The 20205-nt window shown below is 42.5% G+C and overlaps 3 protein-coding genes across 7 annotated transcripts in view; 2 read left to right on the top strand and 1 right to left on the bottom strand.

The window, feature by feature from the left end:
• Positions 1-4595, bottom strand: part of LOC147261611 (laminin subunit alpha-3-like) — a 55559-nt gene extending 50964 nt beyond the window's left edge. For 3 of the 4 annotated variants that reach the window (XM_086203715.1, XM_086203716.1, XM_086203717.1), the window contains exons 1-2: positions 4155-4595; positions 3608-3760 (exon numbers count right to left, since the gene is read on the bottom strand). In XM_086203715.1, the coding sequence (XP_086059841.1) occupies positions 3608-3760; positions 4155-4427 (426 nt within the window). In that variant the 5' untranslated portion in view covers positions 4428-4595. The remainder of the gene's footprint in view (positions 1-3607; positions 3761-4154) is intronic. The other variant, XM_086203718.1, reaches the window with a different exon arrangement.
• Positions 4596-5620: 1025 nt separating this feature from the next.
• Positions 5621-13889, top strand: vps4b (vacuolar protein sorting 4 homolog B). Of its 2 annotated transcripts, XM_086203713.1 has the most exons (13): positions 5621-5767; positions 7063-7174; positions 7508-7608; positions 9031-9142; positions 9323-9473; positions 9596-9654; positions 9786-9905; positions 10035-10191; positions 10297-10445; positions 11679-11760; positions 11843-12062; positions 12161-12301; positions 12391-13889. In XM_086203713.1, the coding sequence occupies exons 1-13, from the start codon at positions 5747-5749 to the stop codon at positions 12490-12492; spliced, it is 1527 nt and encodes a 508-aa protein (XP_086059839.1). In that variant the 5' UTR covers positions 5621-5746; the 3' UTR covers positions 12493-13889. The 2 variants fall into 2 exon arrangements, with proteins under 2 accessions (XP_086059839.1, XP_086059840.1); XM_086203714.1 differs by lacking the exons at positions 5621-5767; positions 7063-7174; positions 7508-7608 and adding an exon at positions 7871-8250.
• A 279-nt stretch (positions 13890-14168) lies between these two features.
• kdsr (3-ketodihydrosphingosine reductase) lies at positions 14169-18375 on the top strand. The gene is made up of 10 exons (XM_086204982.1): positions 14169-14612; positions 15388-15477; positions 15695-15751; positions 15852-15917; positions 16010-16105; positions 16281-16472; positions 16552-16635; positions 16714-16797; positions 17291-17392; positions 17498-18375. The coding sequence occupies exons 1-10, from the start codon at positions 14424-14426 to the stop codon at positions 17615-17617; spliced, it is 1080 nt and encodes a 359-aa protein (XP_086061108.1). The 5' UTR covers positions 14169-14423; the 3' UTR covers positions 17618-18375.
• Positions 18376-20205: the final 1830 nt, after the last annotated feature.

The following is a 20205-nucleotide window of genomic DNA, read 5'->3' as shown; positions in this document are numbered from 1 at the left end:
CCACATTTGATAAGCACCTGTTGCATGGTTTGCAAGGATGCGGTGCAGCCATGCAGAATTAATCTGTGTTCACAAGATCATGCATGCTCGAGCATTATGCATGTCTGTAGCTGAACGTCTATTGAGTCGAAATGTTAAAGGGAAAGTGGAATGTTTTGAGTTTCCTGTGCTTGTGTGGATGCGTGTGAGTGTTTTTCTGTTTGAGTACTTTCTCACCGTCACCAAATTATACCACCTCTCAATTTCTATGAAAAGAGAAGGCCAGGTCACTTTCAGCAAAGAACCCAACTTTTGTGGCAGTCTGAGAGCACAGAATGGATGTCACACAATACCGCCTAGAAGGATTCGGACACAAAAGGGGGCGACAGCCGAAAATAAAACATTCAACTTTGGTGGGAAGTGGACCCCTGAGAGATGGGATTATGTTCCACGGGAATGCCCCTAAAATTGAGTTCTTGAAAGCTTCATCTCTTGATGATTGCAAATCTCTCAGCAAAACCAAAGCCACTGCAATAACCAGATCGTCTAGAGGGCATTTAAAGAACGGGCTCTTGCATCTATTACCGTTCCCTACAAATGAGTTTAAACAAGTACACACACAAAAAAAGAAAAAAAGTATAAATCATAGACAAGCGACAAGTATTTCTCCAAAGTCACAAAACCACCACACAAAGCTCCAACATCAACTCATCAGAAGTTCATTCAAACCAATAACGTCTGATGTTTTGCTGAACAGCAGCCTAACCCCGCCAAAGAGAAGCAGCCCGGTCTCATCAGATGGGAGACAGACAACAGTAAGCCCTGGCATGTTTGCCTCACATGGTCTACTCCGGGCTCACCCAGGCAGATAAGCACATGTGGTCAGGGCTCCTAAAAATACATTCCCCAGAAAAAAAGCAGTGACTGTCAGTGTGATACATGGTGTAAATGTTTACCAGAACAATGGCTTGCCTTACTGTGCCCTGTAAATAGTTTTAACAAGTTCCTGGAAAAGTAGCGTGTAGTTTGGTGAGAACAAATGTGGATAAAACTTAAAAGTCAGATAGACAAAGAAGGATTTACTTGAGTATTTTTAGCTAGACGACGTAATGAACGTACTGTATAATCCAAAGTTCATAACATATGAGGGGATATCGTAGCTGTGCTCACACACTGATGCTGTAGAAACTAAAAAGCAGAGTGCAAAGCAAACTTTCAGCCCCTGGCGGTACCCGCAGCTTTACTAAAGCTGCAAGCAGTGAGTGGCTGATGGGTAGAGCGAGACGAAGTTGACGCCTCACATTTGATTCTGCCTCAAATATGCAAATACCACTTCCTCTTTCCACTAGGTGAACAGAGAACACACACAAAGGCAACACGATGTACTCAAATGTTTGTTACTTCCTGTAAGCACTAGGTGGTGCTAAGACTAATCTGCTCCAAAAATTAATAGATTCTTCTTTGGTCAGTACCACCCCCCCCCCCCCCCCGCCATGAAAATCAGCCTCAAAACCAATAATCCCCCTGACAAACAAACACCTCTGACAACATGACCTCCTTGGTGGAGGAAGTAAACGTGCCCGTCTTTCCTCCTCATTCGGAGGCTAACTGAAAATCATTTGGTACGTTTCCTGACTGAGGGTACAATTTGTCATGGGTCACGGGTCAAAAGCCAAGAAGTCACAGACGCAGGCAGCAGCCACCGGGCCTGACTGAGGCACAGGAGGAGATTATTGCAATTATGGTGGTTTAGAGTTACCAGGTTATAAGCCTCGGCAGAGGTACTGGCAGGAAGACTGAAAGGTTTTCCCTAAAATAAGGCTCAATCTACTGATTAAGTTTTGCTTAGATGGATGTTTTCTAAAAGAATCATGAAAAAAACACACAGCTCCTTTGAAAATCATCTGTGCTGTTATCTAATATATCTAGAGGGAACTGTAGAGATAACAACAGAGAGGCCACCTGTGCACGTCTTGAAAGAAACCACAGAACCCATTCAGCTGGGTCGAGCCCACATGGTTCACTGAGCACATCATTTATCCTTTGGATTTCCTTTTTTTTTTTTTTTTTTTTGGAATTAAATCCTCAGAGCTACCAAAGATTTGCATGGAACAGTCAAACTGACACATCTGAAGGCTGGATAAAACAAAACAAAAACAAAAAAAAACACCTTTCTAACACTTTAAAGGTAAAAAGAACAGCTCTAAATTATATTTTTGTCTGTTTGTCTGCCTGGTGGATGGGTGTGGAATGAGCTAAGACGGAATCCATTCAAATTACGGTGAAATCAGTCATAGCGCCACCTGTTGGCGACAGGAAATCGCCTGCTCCTTTATACTGTAATGCCCAGCTCCTGGTGGATGGACCAGATCCAGTTCAGAGAGGGTCAAAAATGCCTTGGAACTAATTGATGCGTCACTGGGATGACTAGAAATTTTGCTCAACTGTGGCCTGGCGGCCACAAAACGCCACGCTGTTGGAAATGAATTCTAAATGTCGTCGAAACTTCTCCCAAAACCATAGCGTTCTGTCTTCGTCTTCATTCATTAATAGTTTGTGAAATCAGATTTTTCAGCTCATCTTTCCTCCCAGTATTAAAAAGGGTCAAATAATAATTTATAAATTCTACCAAGACCGCCGTATATACTTCAGTGCACGAGTGGCAGGTGAGTTTTGTGTGTTGGTCTGGTGGTTAATGCCAGAAAAAGAATGTGACAGGTGTGTGTGTGTGTGTGTGTGTGTGTGTGTGTGTGTGTGTGTGTGTGTGGTTGAGGTGTTGGTGGACTGACAGACAGCAGGGTGTTGTGGGCTGGTAGTCACAATGGGAGATCTGGCTGTGCTCTTTATAGCTCACCATAATGCAATAATGCTGCTTTCCCCGCTCCCAAATAAACGGAGCATTACCAAGTATTAAAGTCAGACATCCCTGAAGGCCTGCATGCATCCATCCTAAGCAGAGACTATATTTAGCCATGAGGGATCTTCGCTCTGTCTGTCTAAAAAAAACAAAAAAAAAACAAAAAGCCAACACTCGTGTGTGTGACCCTTTGAGCCAAAAATGCAACACGTGCGAAGAGGAGCTCTTTTGTAGCTCTCTCTCTTTTTCTTTTTGAACTTCAAACCCTCTTCACACACAAGAGATCCAGGCCTCCACCTGCACTCTCCTCAATCTGATTGAACATTCTTCTCATCCCCTATCCTGAGAGAGAATTCCTCTCTTTCCTCACAGTGGATAATTGACCGTGAGGTGCAATTTTATGGGCCTTGAGCCAAACTTCTGACAGGGACACCGGTCATGATGGAAGCATATTTACCAGCCAAAGGGGTGTGAATCTGATCCCTGGCAGGCGTCCAACTGCAGGACGTTATTCACATGATCACCGCTGACCTATGAAGCTCAAACTTAAAACATAATCATGCAACATCTCTTGGCAAAGCTGTCAACGGACATCGAAAACCGCAAGATCAGCACTTTGCTTTAAAAGCATTGCAGGTTATAACATAAGTGATCTCAAACACTTCCCTTCTCCTGGCTCTCTGACATCCAGGTGTTCTATTTAACTGTCACTACAGAGCCCTCATGACTCAAAGCAGCTGCTCCCCGGAGAATGAAGTCTGATCATCTTACCTGTCCAAGGTCCAGCGTGACGTTCACCTCATTGTAACCCATTCCCCTGGAGAGAGGAGGGCTCTGCCACCAGCGCTCTGTCCCATCGACGGCGTTGGTCACCGGGTGAGCTTTGCTTGGTTCTTCCGAGTTGCAGAAATCACAAAACTGACCCTGAATGTTGTTGTTACAGAGACACACAGGTCCATTCAAGTCTTCAGATTAGGAACAGACGCGGGTGTTTCATTACACTCAAGACTGCTATTCTTTGAGTGATGAATGCTCCTAAAAAAAATCCCTCCTGAGGGACCAGGCTGCTATAGAAAGTTGATTTCCTTTAAAAAAAAAAAAAAACACACACACACACACACACACAAAAACAACCACAATAACTTGGGACTCAAAAACAATGGTGTAAAACTATTTATGGTAGATGTATAACTGCTTTTTTATTCTGGTGTAGAGAGCGATAAAAACATTCCTGATCACATTTGCATATCAAATACAGGCTCTCTTCCCCACTGTGCTCGACTCCGTACATTCGAACAGAGCGCGGTCGCGTCCTTACCTGTATATTTTGAGTAGGGGGTCCAGTCGTCGGTCCGCCAACAAGTTTACAATATAAATCAAATCTCGGTCTCCCGGTCTCATCCTGACCACAGGTTGCTGTCGCAGAAATCCTGGCCGCCTCGGCGAGGTTGAAGTACGGAGGACTCAAACTAAAACCCGTTAAATCATTAAAAGTCGCTTGTCCGTCTGAGTTCCTGAAAAGTATCAACAAACAACCGAGAAATAGAGCGGAGAGGTGAGCTCCCCTCATCCCTCTCGCCATGTTCAGCATTAGAGCTCCCCGTCGATGCTGAGAGCAGCCCGCAGCGTGCAGGTCTCGTCATCTGGACATCTCCATGAAACGCGACTAATGGGCTGCGCCATTTACGCGCCAGGCTCTTTCGACAGGGCTTAACATCCACGAGCTTCAACCGAAGGTATCAGACTTTTATAATCTGCTGTTTTGCGGTGGGGACGTTGTTGAAATCTCCTCCGGAAGTAAAGTTTTCCGAACGATTCAGCCCCAGCTTTTCCAGTTCATTAAACAAACTGTGCACTTCACCGGAGATCTCAGGTGTCTAGGTGTTGATCCACCGCGATAGGCCAAAGGTCTCTGTATACGCAGCCCCCCCCCCCCTTCCTCTCAGGCATAATAAAACAGCTCTGATTATGTTAACCCTCGAGATAAAGTTTTTTTTTCATAATTTTTAATGCACAAAGAGAAGATTTTAATGTAATAAGATGTGATGAAGTCACACTTTGGAAACGAAAGACGTTTGAGATGAAAGACTACATGTACATGACATTTTAAAGAAAGCACGCACAAATAAACACAATATTAGAATTTTATTGATAATTGTGGGGGGTTTTAGACGAGTCTGTAAATGCAACGCACGGACATTCAGATATCAATTAATATAAAAAGAATATAACATTTCAATCGTTTTAATTGAATGCATTATTTTCCAATTACTGCAAAGACCGAGGAACATTTAAGTGCCCCCCCCCCCCCCCACACACACACACACACACACCTGTTGGCTCATGAGGGGTGGATAAACTTATCCTGCGGCGACCCCTAGCGGAGCTTACAGCCATCACAAGAGAATAATTAGGAAAGTATCTGATGTCACAGACACGTAACTCACTTCTCTGGTTTTAAATGTCACTTTTGAAAGGAGGGCTTCCATATAGAGTTCCTACTTTAAACGCAAAGCCAGGGATCCTTGAGGTGATGACTTCACATTGTCAAACAGATGATTCTATTTGGGTTGGAGCAGCGGCTCTTGTATTTGGGACAAGTTCGTATGAATGTGTGTGTGTGTGTGTGTGTGTGTGTGTGTGTGTGTGTGTGTGTGTGTGTGTGTGTGTGTGTGTGTGAGAGAGAGAGAGAGAGACAGAGAGAGAGAGAGAGAGAGAGAGAGTGAGTCACCAGTGGTGGCAGCAGCAGGGTTCCCGCCCAGCATCCTACTTTAGACTCGGTAGGCTGCTCTCTGGGACGCATGTGTGACAGCAGAGGGGACGATAAGCAAACAGGAACTAGTTTTACCAGAATGAACCAAGCGAGGATCAGAGGTTGACTCTTGTGTTTGTACTTGTACCGGACTCCTCATGGAGCCCACTAACCTACAGGTAGGACGAAGGCAGCAGGAGTTCACTGTGTGTGTCTGTGGTGTGTGTTTATAATCTCCGATTCATTATGTTCTAGTTGTGTGTGTGTGTGTGTGTGTGTGTGTGTGTGTGTGTGTGTGTGTGTGTGTGTTTGTGTGATGGCAGTTGTGTCGTTGTGTTCTCCTCTACAATTCTAACTCAAAACAAGCAGTTCCCAATAAGAAGATGAGACATTGTGACAGTATTTCTGCCATGGAACGAACGAGTTGCTCACATTAAATCGCCAGATTTCACGTCAACCTGTACATTCTCCCTCTTCATTATCCAGTGTTAATAAGACCGTAATGACTCTTCATTTATGCTGGTTGTGTTAGCAGATTGTTATCAGGTTAATATGATAGCCGCAGCATCCTCTGTGGTTGGTGTTGGTTTTCTGTATTTGTGCCACAATACACCAATTTCAGCGCAGACAACTGTGTTTCTAAGCAAGAAAGCAGGTGTAACTGGCACTAACTTTATTTTAGGGTACCAGCCAAGGACATGAAAGATTGATGATACATTTGTTCAGCTTTCAACCAATTCTGATAACTTCTTACTGTGATTCTTGTATTATTATCATAATCGTTGGCATTATGTTTAAGGATACAGGCAGTAGTAAACCAGCCAAGAGCAAAATATATATACAGACAAATGCCTTCGATTTACATGTATTACAAAGCAATTAATTTGAGTTTGGATCACTGAAGCGTCTCATAGATGGGTCAGCATGTTGCACCTGGTTCTGATAATCTCAATCCATATTCCATGTGTCATTTCTGAAAACATAACTGACTGAAATACCAGAAGTGATATTAATTCATGTCGAATTTGATTGTAATTCACTTTTTTTTTTTAAATGGCATGAACTGACATCTACTTGACAAGGACACTGAATTATTTCTCTTTGGTTGTGTTTGAAGCTTGATGCAGGTAAAGTCCCAGTGGTCGATGGTAACTAGGCAAAAATACTTCATTTTTTTAAGGATCTGTTCGATTACGTAGCAGTTGTTTTATCACGTACAGAATTGTGGAACTGCACTCTCTACTTAATATGCCTGAAACTGAAGTATTATTCAATAACTGATTTTTTTTTTCATTCTCATGTGAGTGTACTCACTGCAAACATTATCTTCTTTTTTTTCGCTCTTCTGTTGGTTCTTAACATTGTGACATCACAGGGTTCAACTCATCTGCAGATTCCGCCACATCAGGATTTGTGTAGAAACACAAGCCTCCACAGTTGCTGCAATATTAATGAATCTGCCCTTCTCTCTCAGAAAGCTATTGCTGTAGCACAGAAAGCCTCACAAGAAGACCAGGCTGGAAACTATGAGGAAGCCATTCGCTCCTACCAACACGCTGTCAAGTATTTCCTCCACATTATTAAACGTGAGTCACTGTGGAGGATAGAACACTGCCTCTAGTGTCACAATTGAAGTCTTCGGTGAGGATTCTCAGGCATTTAGGTCATGATGTATCCAAGTGGTAAACAAATTACATTTCAAGACTTTAAAGAGATTATATAATGTAGTAAAACAGGTTCATCTCTCATTGACTGGTGCACCATTAAAATTTCATATGGAATTAACCTGAATAGTTTTTGTTTGGATGTTATATGTACCAGTTTTATTTGTTTAACGTGCTATATAAAATTAGATGGGAGTTTTAAGAGATAATATCTTTGTAGAATGCTCATAAACAAGATGTTGTCACTCCCTTCAGGTGAACCTCAGGGCAAAGATGGCAACCAGAAGATCAGAGATAAATGTAAACAGTACCTGGACCGAGTGGAGGAGCTACAGGAGTATCTAGTGAATAAAGAGGTTGATACAAAGGTTTAATGTATATGTATGTGTTAAATATGTTCACACAATTTTATAGAATTATATTGTCAACAAAGCGTTCAAAGTGTGTAGATGCACTGCAACAACAGTTTGTTAATTTTAAAAGTTTGAACCTAATGCATGGTAAAGTGCCACACAATATGCAAATCATTTATAAGGATTTGAATATTGCATCAAAGTTGAAATAATTAAGTGCATTTCAGAATTTAATTGAATTGAACATAAAACTTTAGTAAATCGCTAAATTACAACTAAGGAAATAAAATGGACTGTAGAAGGAAAAACTAGGGAAGTTTCGGGTTCCTGAGTACTGTAATTTACCAGCTTTAAAAATGCGGAAAACAAGTGTGATGTGAAAATGATGCTACTGTACGTCTTGACGTCATTACATTCCGTGCACGCAAGCGTCCAAGTATCGACCTATCAATGCGGAAGTTCTCTCCTTGTTCTAACTCAGGAGCGAGCCAAGAAACGACAACAAATCCAAGAAAAGCTCTTATCTTCATGCTTGGACTTGACTTTAACGGACAGATATTGCGGTAGAGTTGTAAAAGTTGTTCAATCGTTTCGGAAAAAACGGAAAAGTGATCGGCCCTTATGGCTACCAACAATAATTTACAGGTAAGTTGCCGACCGACCAAAGAGCTGGCTAAATGTGTGGCTTACATAAGATATAAGCGTTTTGGACGTGAAGTATTAAATAAAAGAAACATACAAGTTGTTGGTAACTAAACGTCCGGCTGTGTTTTTGGGGCGGCGGTTGTTAAAAATGCGCTAAAACGGAAAACAAAGCGCAATATTAGTTGCTAATTAGCCGATTTAGCTAAGTTAGCAATAGCTAACGTAGACATTATTTGGGCATGTAACAGCAACATAAAATTACCAGCCTAAGCTACAATTTTTGCCTGGGGGGTAAGTTTAACGTAAGAATTTCCGTCGTTATTGTAAATATTGACAGTTGTACATTTTGTTGTCCAAGAGCGTTTGTTGACAAGCATGCTAACAAGATTAACGATGCTTGAGTTTGTTGCATTGAGTCTTTACAAAGATATGCAACTGATATCGAAAGAAAATCTACATCTTTTAAATGGACTGTTTCTCAAGTAGAGCTTATGTCGAAGTTAAGCTTTGATAATTTTTAATATAAAGGAAGTGAAAAGCGGATTTAACGTCACTTCCAGGCACTCCTCCCTCAGATATACCATGTTTTATCACATCAAATAAAGGGTTTTACCAATTCATATCCTTAAATCTCATTTTTTATGTGCATGCTTTGCCTTAAAGTTTAAAAATTTAAACTCTGTCATTAACCCTCTTCCCCGTCAGTATTCTGTATTTCCACTAGTACCCATTCGCGTCAGTGTTAATACGTTGTACATTGTTCTTTGCCTGTTACTGTAGAAAGCTATCGATCTTGCTAGCAAGGCGGCTCAGGAGGATAAAGCCAAGAATTATGAGGAGGCTCTCCGTCTGTACCAGGCTGCAGTTCAGTACTTCCTTCATGTGGTGAAATGTAAGCAAAAATCCTGTATATGTGTTTTAAATGTACCTTTCCTACACTGTCACAGAGGAAAAATAGCTTTTAATTATTAAGCAGAGCAGTCATTTCACACGAAAATCTGTGTTCACTAAAACCTGAGGGTGATGTCACTGCCTAGCATCTTCTTTCATCACCCTTTGTTATTCCTTCCAGATGAAGCCCAGGGTGACAAAGCTAAACAGAGCATCCGTACCAAATGTACTGAGTATTTGGACCGAGCAGAGCAGTTGAAGGAGTATCTTAAGAAGAAAGAGAAGGCTTCTCCCGCCAAGCCCGTCAAAGAGTCACAGTCAGATGACAAAGGGTGCGTTTATGGGAGGAGTGGTAGGGTTTGTGGACTCGTGAATCCATTCAGATCCAATGAAAACCTCCTCACAAAAATTAATGCATAATTCATTTATTCTGATTGTATGTTGGTGTGTCCAGGAATGAAAGCGATGAAGGTGATGATCCAGAGAAAAAGAAGTTCCAAAATCAACTCTCTGGTTTGTAATTTACTTTTTTTTTTATGTACAAACTCAGAGTTTTAATAGTTGAATATAAGGTGACACGCTATTTGTTGCTTTCTGTCAAGAGTTGCAAGCTCTTACATTGTAGTTATGTTCTGTTTTTCCAGGTGCAGTTGTGATGGAGAGGCCTAACATTAAGTGGAATGATGTTGCTGGTTTAGAGGGAGCCAAGGAGGCACTGAAAGAAGCTGTTATTCTTCCAATCAAGTTCCCCCACCTTTTTACAGGTATGTCATCTCAAACACCTTAATGGGATGGTTGCTCTGAGGATTTGATTAAAAAATACAGACCTGACAGTCCATCACCGAGAGGTTAATAGTGTTTTGTTGACATAACCTCAATTACTGTCCTGAAAGGAAAGAGAACTCCATGGAGGGGAATCTTGCTCTTTGGACCTCCTGGTACGGGAAAGTCATATCTGGCCAAAGCTGTTGCCACAGAGGCAAACAACTCAACCTTCTTCTCCATCTCCTCATCTGATCTGGTCTCCAAATGGCTGGGAGAGAGTGAAAAGTGAGTCACATCATGCGTAATCCACAGAAGTATTGAGCTGAGCATTAGAATATGATGGAGTCGACAGTGTGCTGCAGTTTAGAAAGGCTGTCCTCGGTTTCCCAGGTTGGTGAAGAGTCTATTTACCCTCGCGAGAGAAAACAAGCCCTCCATCATCTTCATTGATGAGATCGACTCCCTGTGTGGCTCAAGAAGTGAAAATGAGAGTGAGGCTGCACGCCGTATTAAGACAGAGTTCCTGGTGCAGATGCAAGGTAGGTCTGATGAGATGAAATGATTGCTTTCAGAGAACACCTGGCCTCGATCTTGGCCTTCAAGTTTTATGGCCGCATCTTTCTTGGTTGTGGCCCCACTGGTGTATGAAGAAAACCCATCTATTCCAAGGTCATATAAACAGTTCCTGAAGCGCTCAGCTCCGCCTCAGTGGTAGCATGGAGTTTGAGTGTCATATATGTTGCTGGTTGGTTTTTAGTCCCTGTAAAGCTGTTCAATGGTTGGTAAAACATTCAGATTTTGGCTTCCATAGAGGATGCTAGCCCCTCTCCACTTCATCCGAGTACATATCACTAAGTGTTGCAATGTTAACTGAGAACCAGATCACGTTGGACAGAAACCTGCTCCAGCAGCACTTTAAATAGCATTTGCACTTACAGTCACACCCTCAACACAGATTTGAGCTGATATGCAGTTTTTTTTGTTGTTATTGGTATGGCGGATACACCTGGTGTGACATAACAGACGAAGGTGTGTCGGAAGTCTGTTTGTAGATGAAAACAAATGACTGCAACGTCTCGTGGCAAAGCAGAATAAACACACTTCTTTATTTAATAATTCAATAAACAAATGTAAAAACTACGCTCCTCTCTAACTGAGAGCTGTGTAGATTAGGGCACCATTTATTTGAGCTTAAGAAAGAAGTGTGTCAGAGCAGTAATGCAGCGAGTTATATGTTGGTGAAGGCTGCTGGAAACGACAATAATAACAATAACAATAATGTTTCATATTTGTCAACTTTCAAAGACGTAGGAGTTTGTATGAGCATGTTTTACGTGGAATGAAAGGGTTTTTTTTTTCCCCCCAGGAACCTGCCGAGTGTGGCTAGTTAGTCATCGAGACATATTTCGACTAGTGGAGATGACGAGCTCCTCAATAGCCACATTTGTGAATTTTAAGATCTACTGTATGCTGGGGTGAACAACACTCTTGACCAACAAACTGTTTACTCGTGTTTTGTTAAGGATGCACTACATATATGGGTCTGATGGTTGGTATCAATGGCCAAGGTTTCCCTTTTTTGTTTGGCAGCAATAATGAGGAAACAACAATAAATATAATTGATTTTTTTTTTCCCCAAATGTCTTGGTGCTGGACAAGAGTATTTGGTGTAGTTCCACACATTAAAGCTGTTGTACTTCAGTGTAGTGACCACAGACCTGGAGGAACCAGGATATCATTTGTTAAGATCTTCAGTTGGACTTGTTTTACAGGTGTGGGGACTGACAATGAAGGAGTGCTGGTACTGGGGGCAACCAACATCCCATGGACTCTAGACTCTGCCATCAGAAGAAGGTATTGGTTACTCACGCTCATTTGTGTTCACACGGCTTCCTCCTCCGCGTGTGCTCACCTTCTTTCAATAACACCACTTCAGGTTTGAGAAGAGGATCTACATCCCGCTGCCTGAAGAGCACGCCCGCTCCTTCATGTTCAAACTCCACCTGGGTTCCACCCCAAACGATCTCAAGGAGTCCGACTTTGTCACTCTGGGAAAGAAAACGAGTGGTTACTCTGGTGCTGACATCAGTATCATCGTCAGAGATGCTCTCATGCAGCCAGTTAGAAAGGTTCAGTCAGCGACCCACTTCAAAAAGGTACGCCTTTTTTGATCCGTCATTGCTGTAACCCGTAACTATAACTCATTGTCATGTTTGATGATCTCTTATGATTTTGATTAATCGTGAATCCTCAGGTACGTGGGCCTTCGAGATCTGACCCCAACAGTGTTGTAGACGACCTCTTGACTCCCTGCTCACCTGGAGATCCCAATGCTATTGAAATGACATGGATGGATGTCCCCGGAGAAAAGCTATTTGAACCTGGAGTTCACATGGTAATCATCTACAAGGGCTTTCATTTAGCTTTATTTTATGATACGAAAAGTTCACATGAAAGTTCTAATATCCATGTCTTTCTTTTCAGTCGGACATGCTGATGTCTCTGTCCAACACCAAGCCAACAGTAAATGAACAAGATCTGGACAAACTGAAAAAATTCACAGAAGACTTTGGACAGGAAGGCTAGGTGGGATGTGTTGAACCAATCCAAACCAAAGCAGTGGAATCATGATTGTCTCTCTCTCTTTTTTTTGTCCTTGTCCTTTTTTCCTCTCTCTGTCTCATCTTAAATATTCACTGAGTCTTGTGGTCTATCACACGTGGGCTAGATTACTGCTCTCTCCTGCCAATCTGATATCCACACAAAGGCTGGAAGTTTTCTTAGATTATGTCCAGAAAAGATAGGACCCTGTTCATGCAGCTGGCCTGATTAAAATAATCCAAACAACATAGACGGTTGTTTGACCAATGCACTAAAGATGTTGATTGGAAAAAAATACCCCTGCAACTTGGCTAAACAAACTTAGGACACACACAGCATATTTGCAAATTACACAGTTGAATAATTGTTTTCATCTTTTGACTAGTATTTTTCTAGTCACTTCAATGGACTAACACATGCCCCCCCCCCCCCCATATCTATTTTGTATTAAGCAAACAAATAAACAAGCATTTCATAATATATGCTGTATTTTTTTGGAATGTATGATTCATAGGCTTGGGAAGGGATTGATTAGTTTATTGGATTTGTTGTGGTAAAATGTGCGTTAGTTTTTAAGGTGGTGGACATTCTAGGGTTTTGAGACATTGAGATACTCAGGATGAACGCTACTTTAGACCTTCGGGGCAATTGTCTGTCCAGTTTCCTTACAAATAAATATGTGCTTTTTATTGTCATTGTTATTTGAATTTGACACACCTATTCGGAGGGATCACCAAATGTGCCAGACCAGCATTATTTTATTGTTCTCAAAGACTCTACAGCTTTGAATTGCTCTGTCACTCTGCTTCTGTTATTTGTTTTTTCCACTACATACTGTACATATGTCTCATTTTTATCCACAGAAATTGCTGATTGATACTAACTTGCAAAAAAAAAAAAGCCTTATATTAAGATGAAACTAGACTGAGGTGTTGAAGTTTGACCCTGGTGGCTCAGGTTAAGAGATCCTCTTGTACATTTAACATGGGAATGCAGCTTAAAGCATAAACTTTAACGTAGCCATAAGTGGCGATGTGCACCATGTGCCTTCTAAAAGCTGCAAGATTACTTTTATTGGTTAATTTCCGAAGTTGGTTGTGATGCTTAGGAATCAAGTGCGTTGTCCACAACTAATAAATGAATAATACTTGCACATTTCATGTGAGCTTTTAGGGATTGTATACAGGTTTTCTTTTGCTCATTAGGTGTGCAAACTATCTATTTTTGAGTTGTGATGGGGAACATCTTTTAGTTTATTGTACATTTCTATACAAATAGCCAACTTTTGAGTGATTTTATTTTGTCAGAAGGTAACCTGTGCATATTGTACTTCCTGTTTTTCGTTTCTATAATGTAAATAAAAGTATAGCTACGTTATAAAATGTTGTCCTTTTTGTTACAATTTCTTTTTTTTTTCATTTGCACTGGTTTACATATGAAATAAAGTTTTCGTATCGCAAAATAAAAAAAATTCTCATCATCAATTCACCCGGTGGCTAGTTGGGTGTGCTGTCGGTGCAGATAACCAGACTACGACGGAGAGTAAATGGGGCGTTGCGTTGTGGGAGGCGTAGTCCAAAGGCGCTCAAAAGGTTGCAAGATTTCATAGAGACACTGGTTTTGAGGACTACAAGTACCAGATGCATCGGTGACGTGTTGGTTTTCAGTCAACTGTTCGATTTGTTTTGGTTAATGCAGACTGCGCTTTGTCACGGGAAGCTAAAGTCCACCGCGGTACTTTAACGTGGTCGTTACACACCTTTGGTTCGCAGCCAGCCCCTAACTCAACCCCTCCTCCGAGGTCTGCGTTTCGCAATCTCTCTTTTCGGACCGCCGCCTGCCTCGTAGCTCCGTTAACACCACCAGAAGCTGGCCCGCTAGTTAGCAAACAAGCTAACGACTGCCAGATTTCACCCATGTCCTCTGAAGAAGGCTTGAGCTCAACGATTACCGATTGGCTTTTCATCAACTCCTGGTGGCTCCTCCTGCCGTTCATCATGCTTCTTGTAGTAGCTGCCTTCATCGTTGCTTTTGTTCTGCTGTTATACATGATATCGCCTCTTATTAGTCCCAAACCCCTGAAACTGAATGGGGCCCACGTCGTGGTAAGTGCAGCCCTGCGCTAACTTACTTTGCTCGTCATTTCACCAATCAGTAATCCTTGATGTCCAGATGTGTTAACCATATAGTTCTCTGAATAATTTGGGAACTGTCAAGTGTCATTATGAGTGACAGCTCACTGGGTTAATGTCAGAATTTCTCTGAGTTAGCTTGTTGGAGATTAGCCTCCCAATACAAAACCTAGAATCGAACCATTTGTTTTATTTAGGTTGCACATACCGACGCACGATATCGGACGCTTGACGATTTTCGATAAATAACAAATATGATTATTGGCTGTAGGACCAGTACTGACATATCTGACAAAACTAAGAATATCTGCTGATACATAGGCATGTTGATATTATGTGCATCCCGAATTACAAGATCCAGGTTTTATTTAAATTATATGATTGGAGTGAAAGTGTCATCGCCTGTTTGTTGTTGCATGAGAATCTGTTCTTGTTTGGTGTTGCTAGGAAGTCTACTTTTACTAAGCTTGCATTGTTTATTTATTTTGTTGTTTATTTAATTGAGACATTGCACAATTAAAAGTAATGACACCAGACTGAGGTACAAGTTGGTTCTCACCTGTGTCCCCTGGGCTGGTTGACAACATCAACATCCTCACTGCAATAAAAACGCTACATGAAACAAGATAATATGTTTAGTATTGCGATATTACAGATGTGACCTGACTTGTAATGTGACTTTGCTAAGTTGCATCATGGTTGTATCTGCACCAGTCTGACTTCTGATCAATGATCTCACTCTCTGCAGGTGACGGGGGGGTCGAGCGGCATTGGGAAATGCATTGCAGTTGAGTGCTACAGACAAGGAGCTTTCATCACTCTGGTGGCACGAGATGAGGTTAGCGTCCCTTTGTTTTATCTCTAACCTGTCGTTTCAGTTCACGCGGTCACGGCGAAACCAATTCCAAAGATGAAATTGCTACATTTCAGATGTAGGAGCTCACGTGTAATTACCACTGTGCTGTTAATAACATTGTAATGTAGGGTTGTTGGTTTTTTTTTGTTTTTTTTTGCGTGTTTGCATGACAGATTAAACGTCATCTTTATTCCCGCAGGCTAAATTGCTTCAAGCAAAGAAAGAGGTGGAGAAGTTTGCCATCAATGACAAGCAGGTAGAGAGATTCAGTATGATGTCGTTTTAACAATTCTGCTTGTACATCACAACTGTTGACATTTGCTCTGAGTTACACCACATACAATTTCCTTATTCAGGTGGTGCTGTGCATATCAGTGGACGTGGCCAGTGATTACAGTCAAGTGGAAAGCGTAATAAAGCAGGTGATATTACACGCTCGGTGATGGCAGGGCATCTGCGGTCCTACCGACGATTTTGTGCTGATGTATTGAAGCGGCCTCGTCGTGTCTTGCAGGCTCAGGAGAAGCTGGGGCCCGTCGACATGCTGGTGAATTGTGCTGGCATGTCTATTTCTGGAAAGTTTGAGGAAGTGGAGGTTGATCGTTTTAAAGTAGGTACCTCGCTCCGGAACAGGCCTCGGTCTCGTTCAGGCTCAGAAGTCAATAAGCTGCTGTGAATAGTTTTGATAGCTGATTAATTAATTAAGTAATCTATCTACAGTAATAATTTTATTGAGTGTAGTGTTTATACACTGTGGACAACCCTTGTTGCCCCTCTCCCAACAGAGGCTGATGGAAGTGAACTACCTGGGCAGCGTTTACCCGACACGCGCCGTTATCACCACAATGAAAGAGCGAAGAATGGGCCGCATCATGTTTGTGTCATCCCAGGCGGGTCAGATCGGTCTGTTCGGGTACACGGCCTACTCCCCATCCAAGTTTGCCCTCCGCGGCCTCGCTGAGTCGCTGCAGATGGAGGTGAGGGTCCATATCATGATATGATAATAATGAATGTAGGACCAACCAGGGAGGTTAACGGATGACTGTTGTTCTGCAGATAAAACCCTACAATATCTATGTGACTGTCGCTTACCCACCTGACACAGACACACCAGGGCTGGCTGAGGAGAACAAGACAAAGGTAATCACGAAAGCCTCCTCTCTGAGGGTACAACCACTCCCCCCCTTCACATCTGCCATATTTTCTCTTTCATTCCAGCCCCTTGAAACCAAATTAATCTCTGAAACTTCTGGAGTTTGTCAACCAGACCAAGTGGCCAGAATCGTCGTTCGGGATGCAGTGGTAAGAACCCAACCCACCACCCCTCCTCTACGGTCGGGTGGGCCCTGTCACACTCACCGCCTTTGATCGGGTTTCTGAATTTTCAGTTTGATTTGATACAGCATAGCAGGCACAAAATCTCCACGTCTGGAACAAAAGTTGGACCCAACAATCTGAGCGTGGGACTCAGTCAGTCCCTGGATTTTAATGTCAGACCGTCCACAAGGAGCAAAGCAGCCTCTGATCTGACTCAGAAAGAAGAGGCGAGGCCATGAGAATTAATTACATCGAATTAAAAAAAGCACGTAGAAAAGGGCCTCTAACGTTGAAGCTAATTAACGCTGTGGTCTTGAGTAATTCCCACAGCATCCTTTACTGACTCATTTAAAAAATTTTGCAGAATAATTCATGTTACATCAGGTCATGAAGTGAAGCAGCGATAGGTCAACGGCTGCATATATTAGTTATAGGGGTCTGAGTGTAATCCTCTTAATGTTTGTCCGTCCCCCTGCAGCAGGGGAACTTCAACAGCTCTGTGGGTCCGGATGGGTACATGCTGTCAGCCCTCACCTGCGGGATGTCCCCTGTCACCTCCATCACAGAGGGTCTCCAGCAGGTGCAGCCTCGCTCATCACCCTTGTTCAGCAGCATCTCTTTTACTGTCCTCGTCTGCAGTTTGTGTGTTCTCAATCCTAACTCTCAGTTTATCTTGTGTGTCAAGATCGTTACCATGGGATTATTCCGCACCATCGCCCTCTTCTACCTTGGCAGCTTTGACAGTATTGTGCGCCGCTGCATGATCCAGAGGGAGCAGTCGAAAGCAGCCGACAAGAGAGAGTGACCACGGCCTTACCTTCGTCACACCCCGACGCCCCCTGCCCCCCCTCGGCCTCATGAGCCCCCACCCCACACCCCACCCTCCCTCCAGCTGTGCACAACTGTAGGTGGGCGACAGGCCGAGTTTTGAGTGCATTTCCAGCATCAGCAGATGGGATGAAAAGAAAAGCGGTTTCCCTCTTCGCTTGTCCAGAACGTAGATTTCTCTGTCCTCTCGGTGCATTCCAGTGACATTTGATGTGTACATGCTTCTGTTTGTGGGAGCAGCCTTACTTTAAGGGGAACAATGACGGCGGTGGCGTTCTAACAGGCTTTTGTCAACAACCGATCCCAGACATAGCAGGTCTCTCTGCCTCCATTAGCACAGTGTCCGTTCCCTCATGGAGGAAAAGCAATAGCCTGTCTGACCGGTTTGTGCCAAATTTGGCTCCAAATTCCTTCCCACCAGGGGCTTGTAGTGAAAACCAGAACGGCAGCTTTTGTCACAACTGGTGCATGTATCACAACACAAGGCCCACTTTGTCACAAATTTACAATTTTCCTTGAATTTACTCCTCTAACATTTCAGAAGTCTTTGCAGGCAAAGCACAAACATTTTTTGACTAAATAAGTTGTTGGGACCTTCCGCATTTTGTTCATTCTGTGGGATGTTCAGTGTTTTGTGTGTGTGTGTGTTTGTGTGAGAGAGAGAGAGAGAGAGAGAAAGCTTACATGCTAAGAGTGAGCGTGACGCTACTGTTTAAAAAGATTTACTACTGCAAATACTTTCACCATATATTCAACACACATACATATTTGGGTGAGGAGTTGTGTGTGTGTGTGTGTCTGTGTGTTTGTTTGCGCGCGCATGCGCGCTGTGACTGAGCCCAACCTCTCCCCCAGAAAGAGAAAAGCCATTGGACTTTTACTGTCTCTGGAATAATTTTCCTCATCATCACAGTTAGAAGAAAGGAAAAGCAGGTTCTGTTGTTAAAAGCCATGATGATGTTGATAGGTGAAGGAAACAGCAGCTTAGGTGATTTCTCACCTGTGAATTCGACAAAGTAAAACACACTTTTTTCTTCTTTCTTTTTTGTCAATCAAAGGAAGCATATCATTTTATTTTGTGTGTCTGTGTGCGTGTGTGTTTATGTTTGTGTGTGTTTATCTGTGCACATAATCAGCCACGCCAGGTTGTGTCAGGGTGATGTAAATCAGGGCAGGGCAAGGGCTTGCTGGTTCGAGTCATGTCCCTGTAGGTCAAGTGGGGGCGCTAGAGTTTTGTTTTACATAAATGCAAAAACAGAAGAGGGTGAAAGAGTGTGGCTGTGTTTGTCTGACATGATCTGCTCCCTCCTAATTCCTGTCAGAGCTTTTGAGCATACGTAGCTACCACATGAGCTTCTTGGTTTTTATATATATATATATATATATAAAAAGAGAGAGGGAGGAAAAGTACAATGTCGACTCTTGTAAGTCTTCCTTTGGTCCATCACAAACTGGGGAGAATGTACTTTAACACAAAGCATACAAATCAGAACATAGGAATATTATTTTTTAAATATTTGAATGCCAAAATGTGTTGAGACAATTTCTGTACATGCAAATGGATTTATTTGAATTAATGTTGCTGCTCTGTCGACACTAGTTAGCTTGTTACAGCAGTGTGTGTGTGTGGGGGGGGGGACCCATTCGAAGCCTTAAGATGTGACTACTGAAGCTATAAGAATGGACCCGTCCACAAAACAAAGTGGCTTAACCCACATGTGGTTTACCAGTTCATCTACTAGGACTTCACAGCGTAAAATGCCAACTGTTTTTTGTTTTGTTTTGGGTTTTTGTGTGTGTGTTTGCGCGTGCCAGTCTTTGTACAACAAAAAGAAGCCTTAACTGACCTACGAGATATGACGGTGAGAATGGATGACTCATGTTTGATGATGTTCTCATTTGACGTTGGTTAAAGGCGCTGTCCTGCACTCAACAGCTTCTCATGCTTGTTCATCATTTGCTTTCTTTCGTCTCCAGGTAGCAACACTTAGCCACTAGAACCTGTAGCCCATGAATAAGAAATAAAAGAGCATTTGTTCTAACACCTTTAAGCTATGCAAAGGAAGCTTATACTTACAATACGTTTGAAGAGTTGTGTAACGGTCGAGATGCCCCCCAACCCCACCCTCCTGCCCCTGATTTAACTTCATCATCAGATACCTGAAAGGCATAAAACACTTCTTTTGTTTAATCTTTTCTTTTTTTGTGTGTGTGTGCCAAAAACACCCTCACCTTGTGTGCCATTGAAAGAAAATGTCAGAACATTTCTTTGTCTTATTTTCTTACATGATGAACTAAATAAATACCTGTGGGGATCAAAGATCTGCACCCTCATTCCTCAGTGTCTGCAGACTCAAGTGTGGATGTGTGCTTGGGACCTCGGTCCTGCTCCTGAAGCGCCACTCTGACAGTAGTGACAGGGGTGTGTGTGTGGGGGGGGGTAAATCGTCTACCTTGAGGGGGACTTCTGGGTTTTCAAGGCCTTTAACCCACCGCAGCAAATATGAAAACAAGAAGTAAAAGGAGCTTGAATGAATCAAAATCTGCTGAAATGGAATATAAAAC

Source organism: Aulostomus chinensis, chromosome 5, assembly GCF_037954235.1.
Source record: "Aulostomus chinensis isolate RoL2024-O1b breed Wild chromosome 5, RoL_Achi_v1.0, whole genome shotgun sequence".
In the NCBI taxonomy this organism is placed as follows: Eukaryota; Metazoa; Chordata; class Actinopteri; order Syngnathiformes; family Aulostomidae; genus Aulostomus; species Aulostomus chinensis.
The sequence above is the reverse complement of the archived record's forward strand: the minus strand, read 5'-3'. Positions and strand labels throughout refer to the sequence as shown.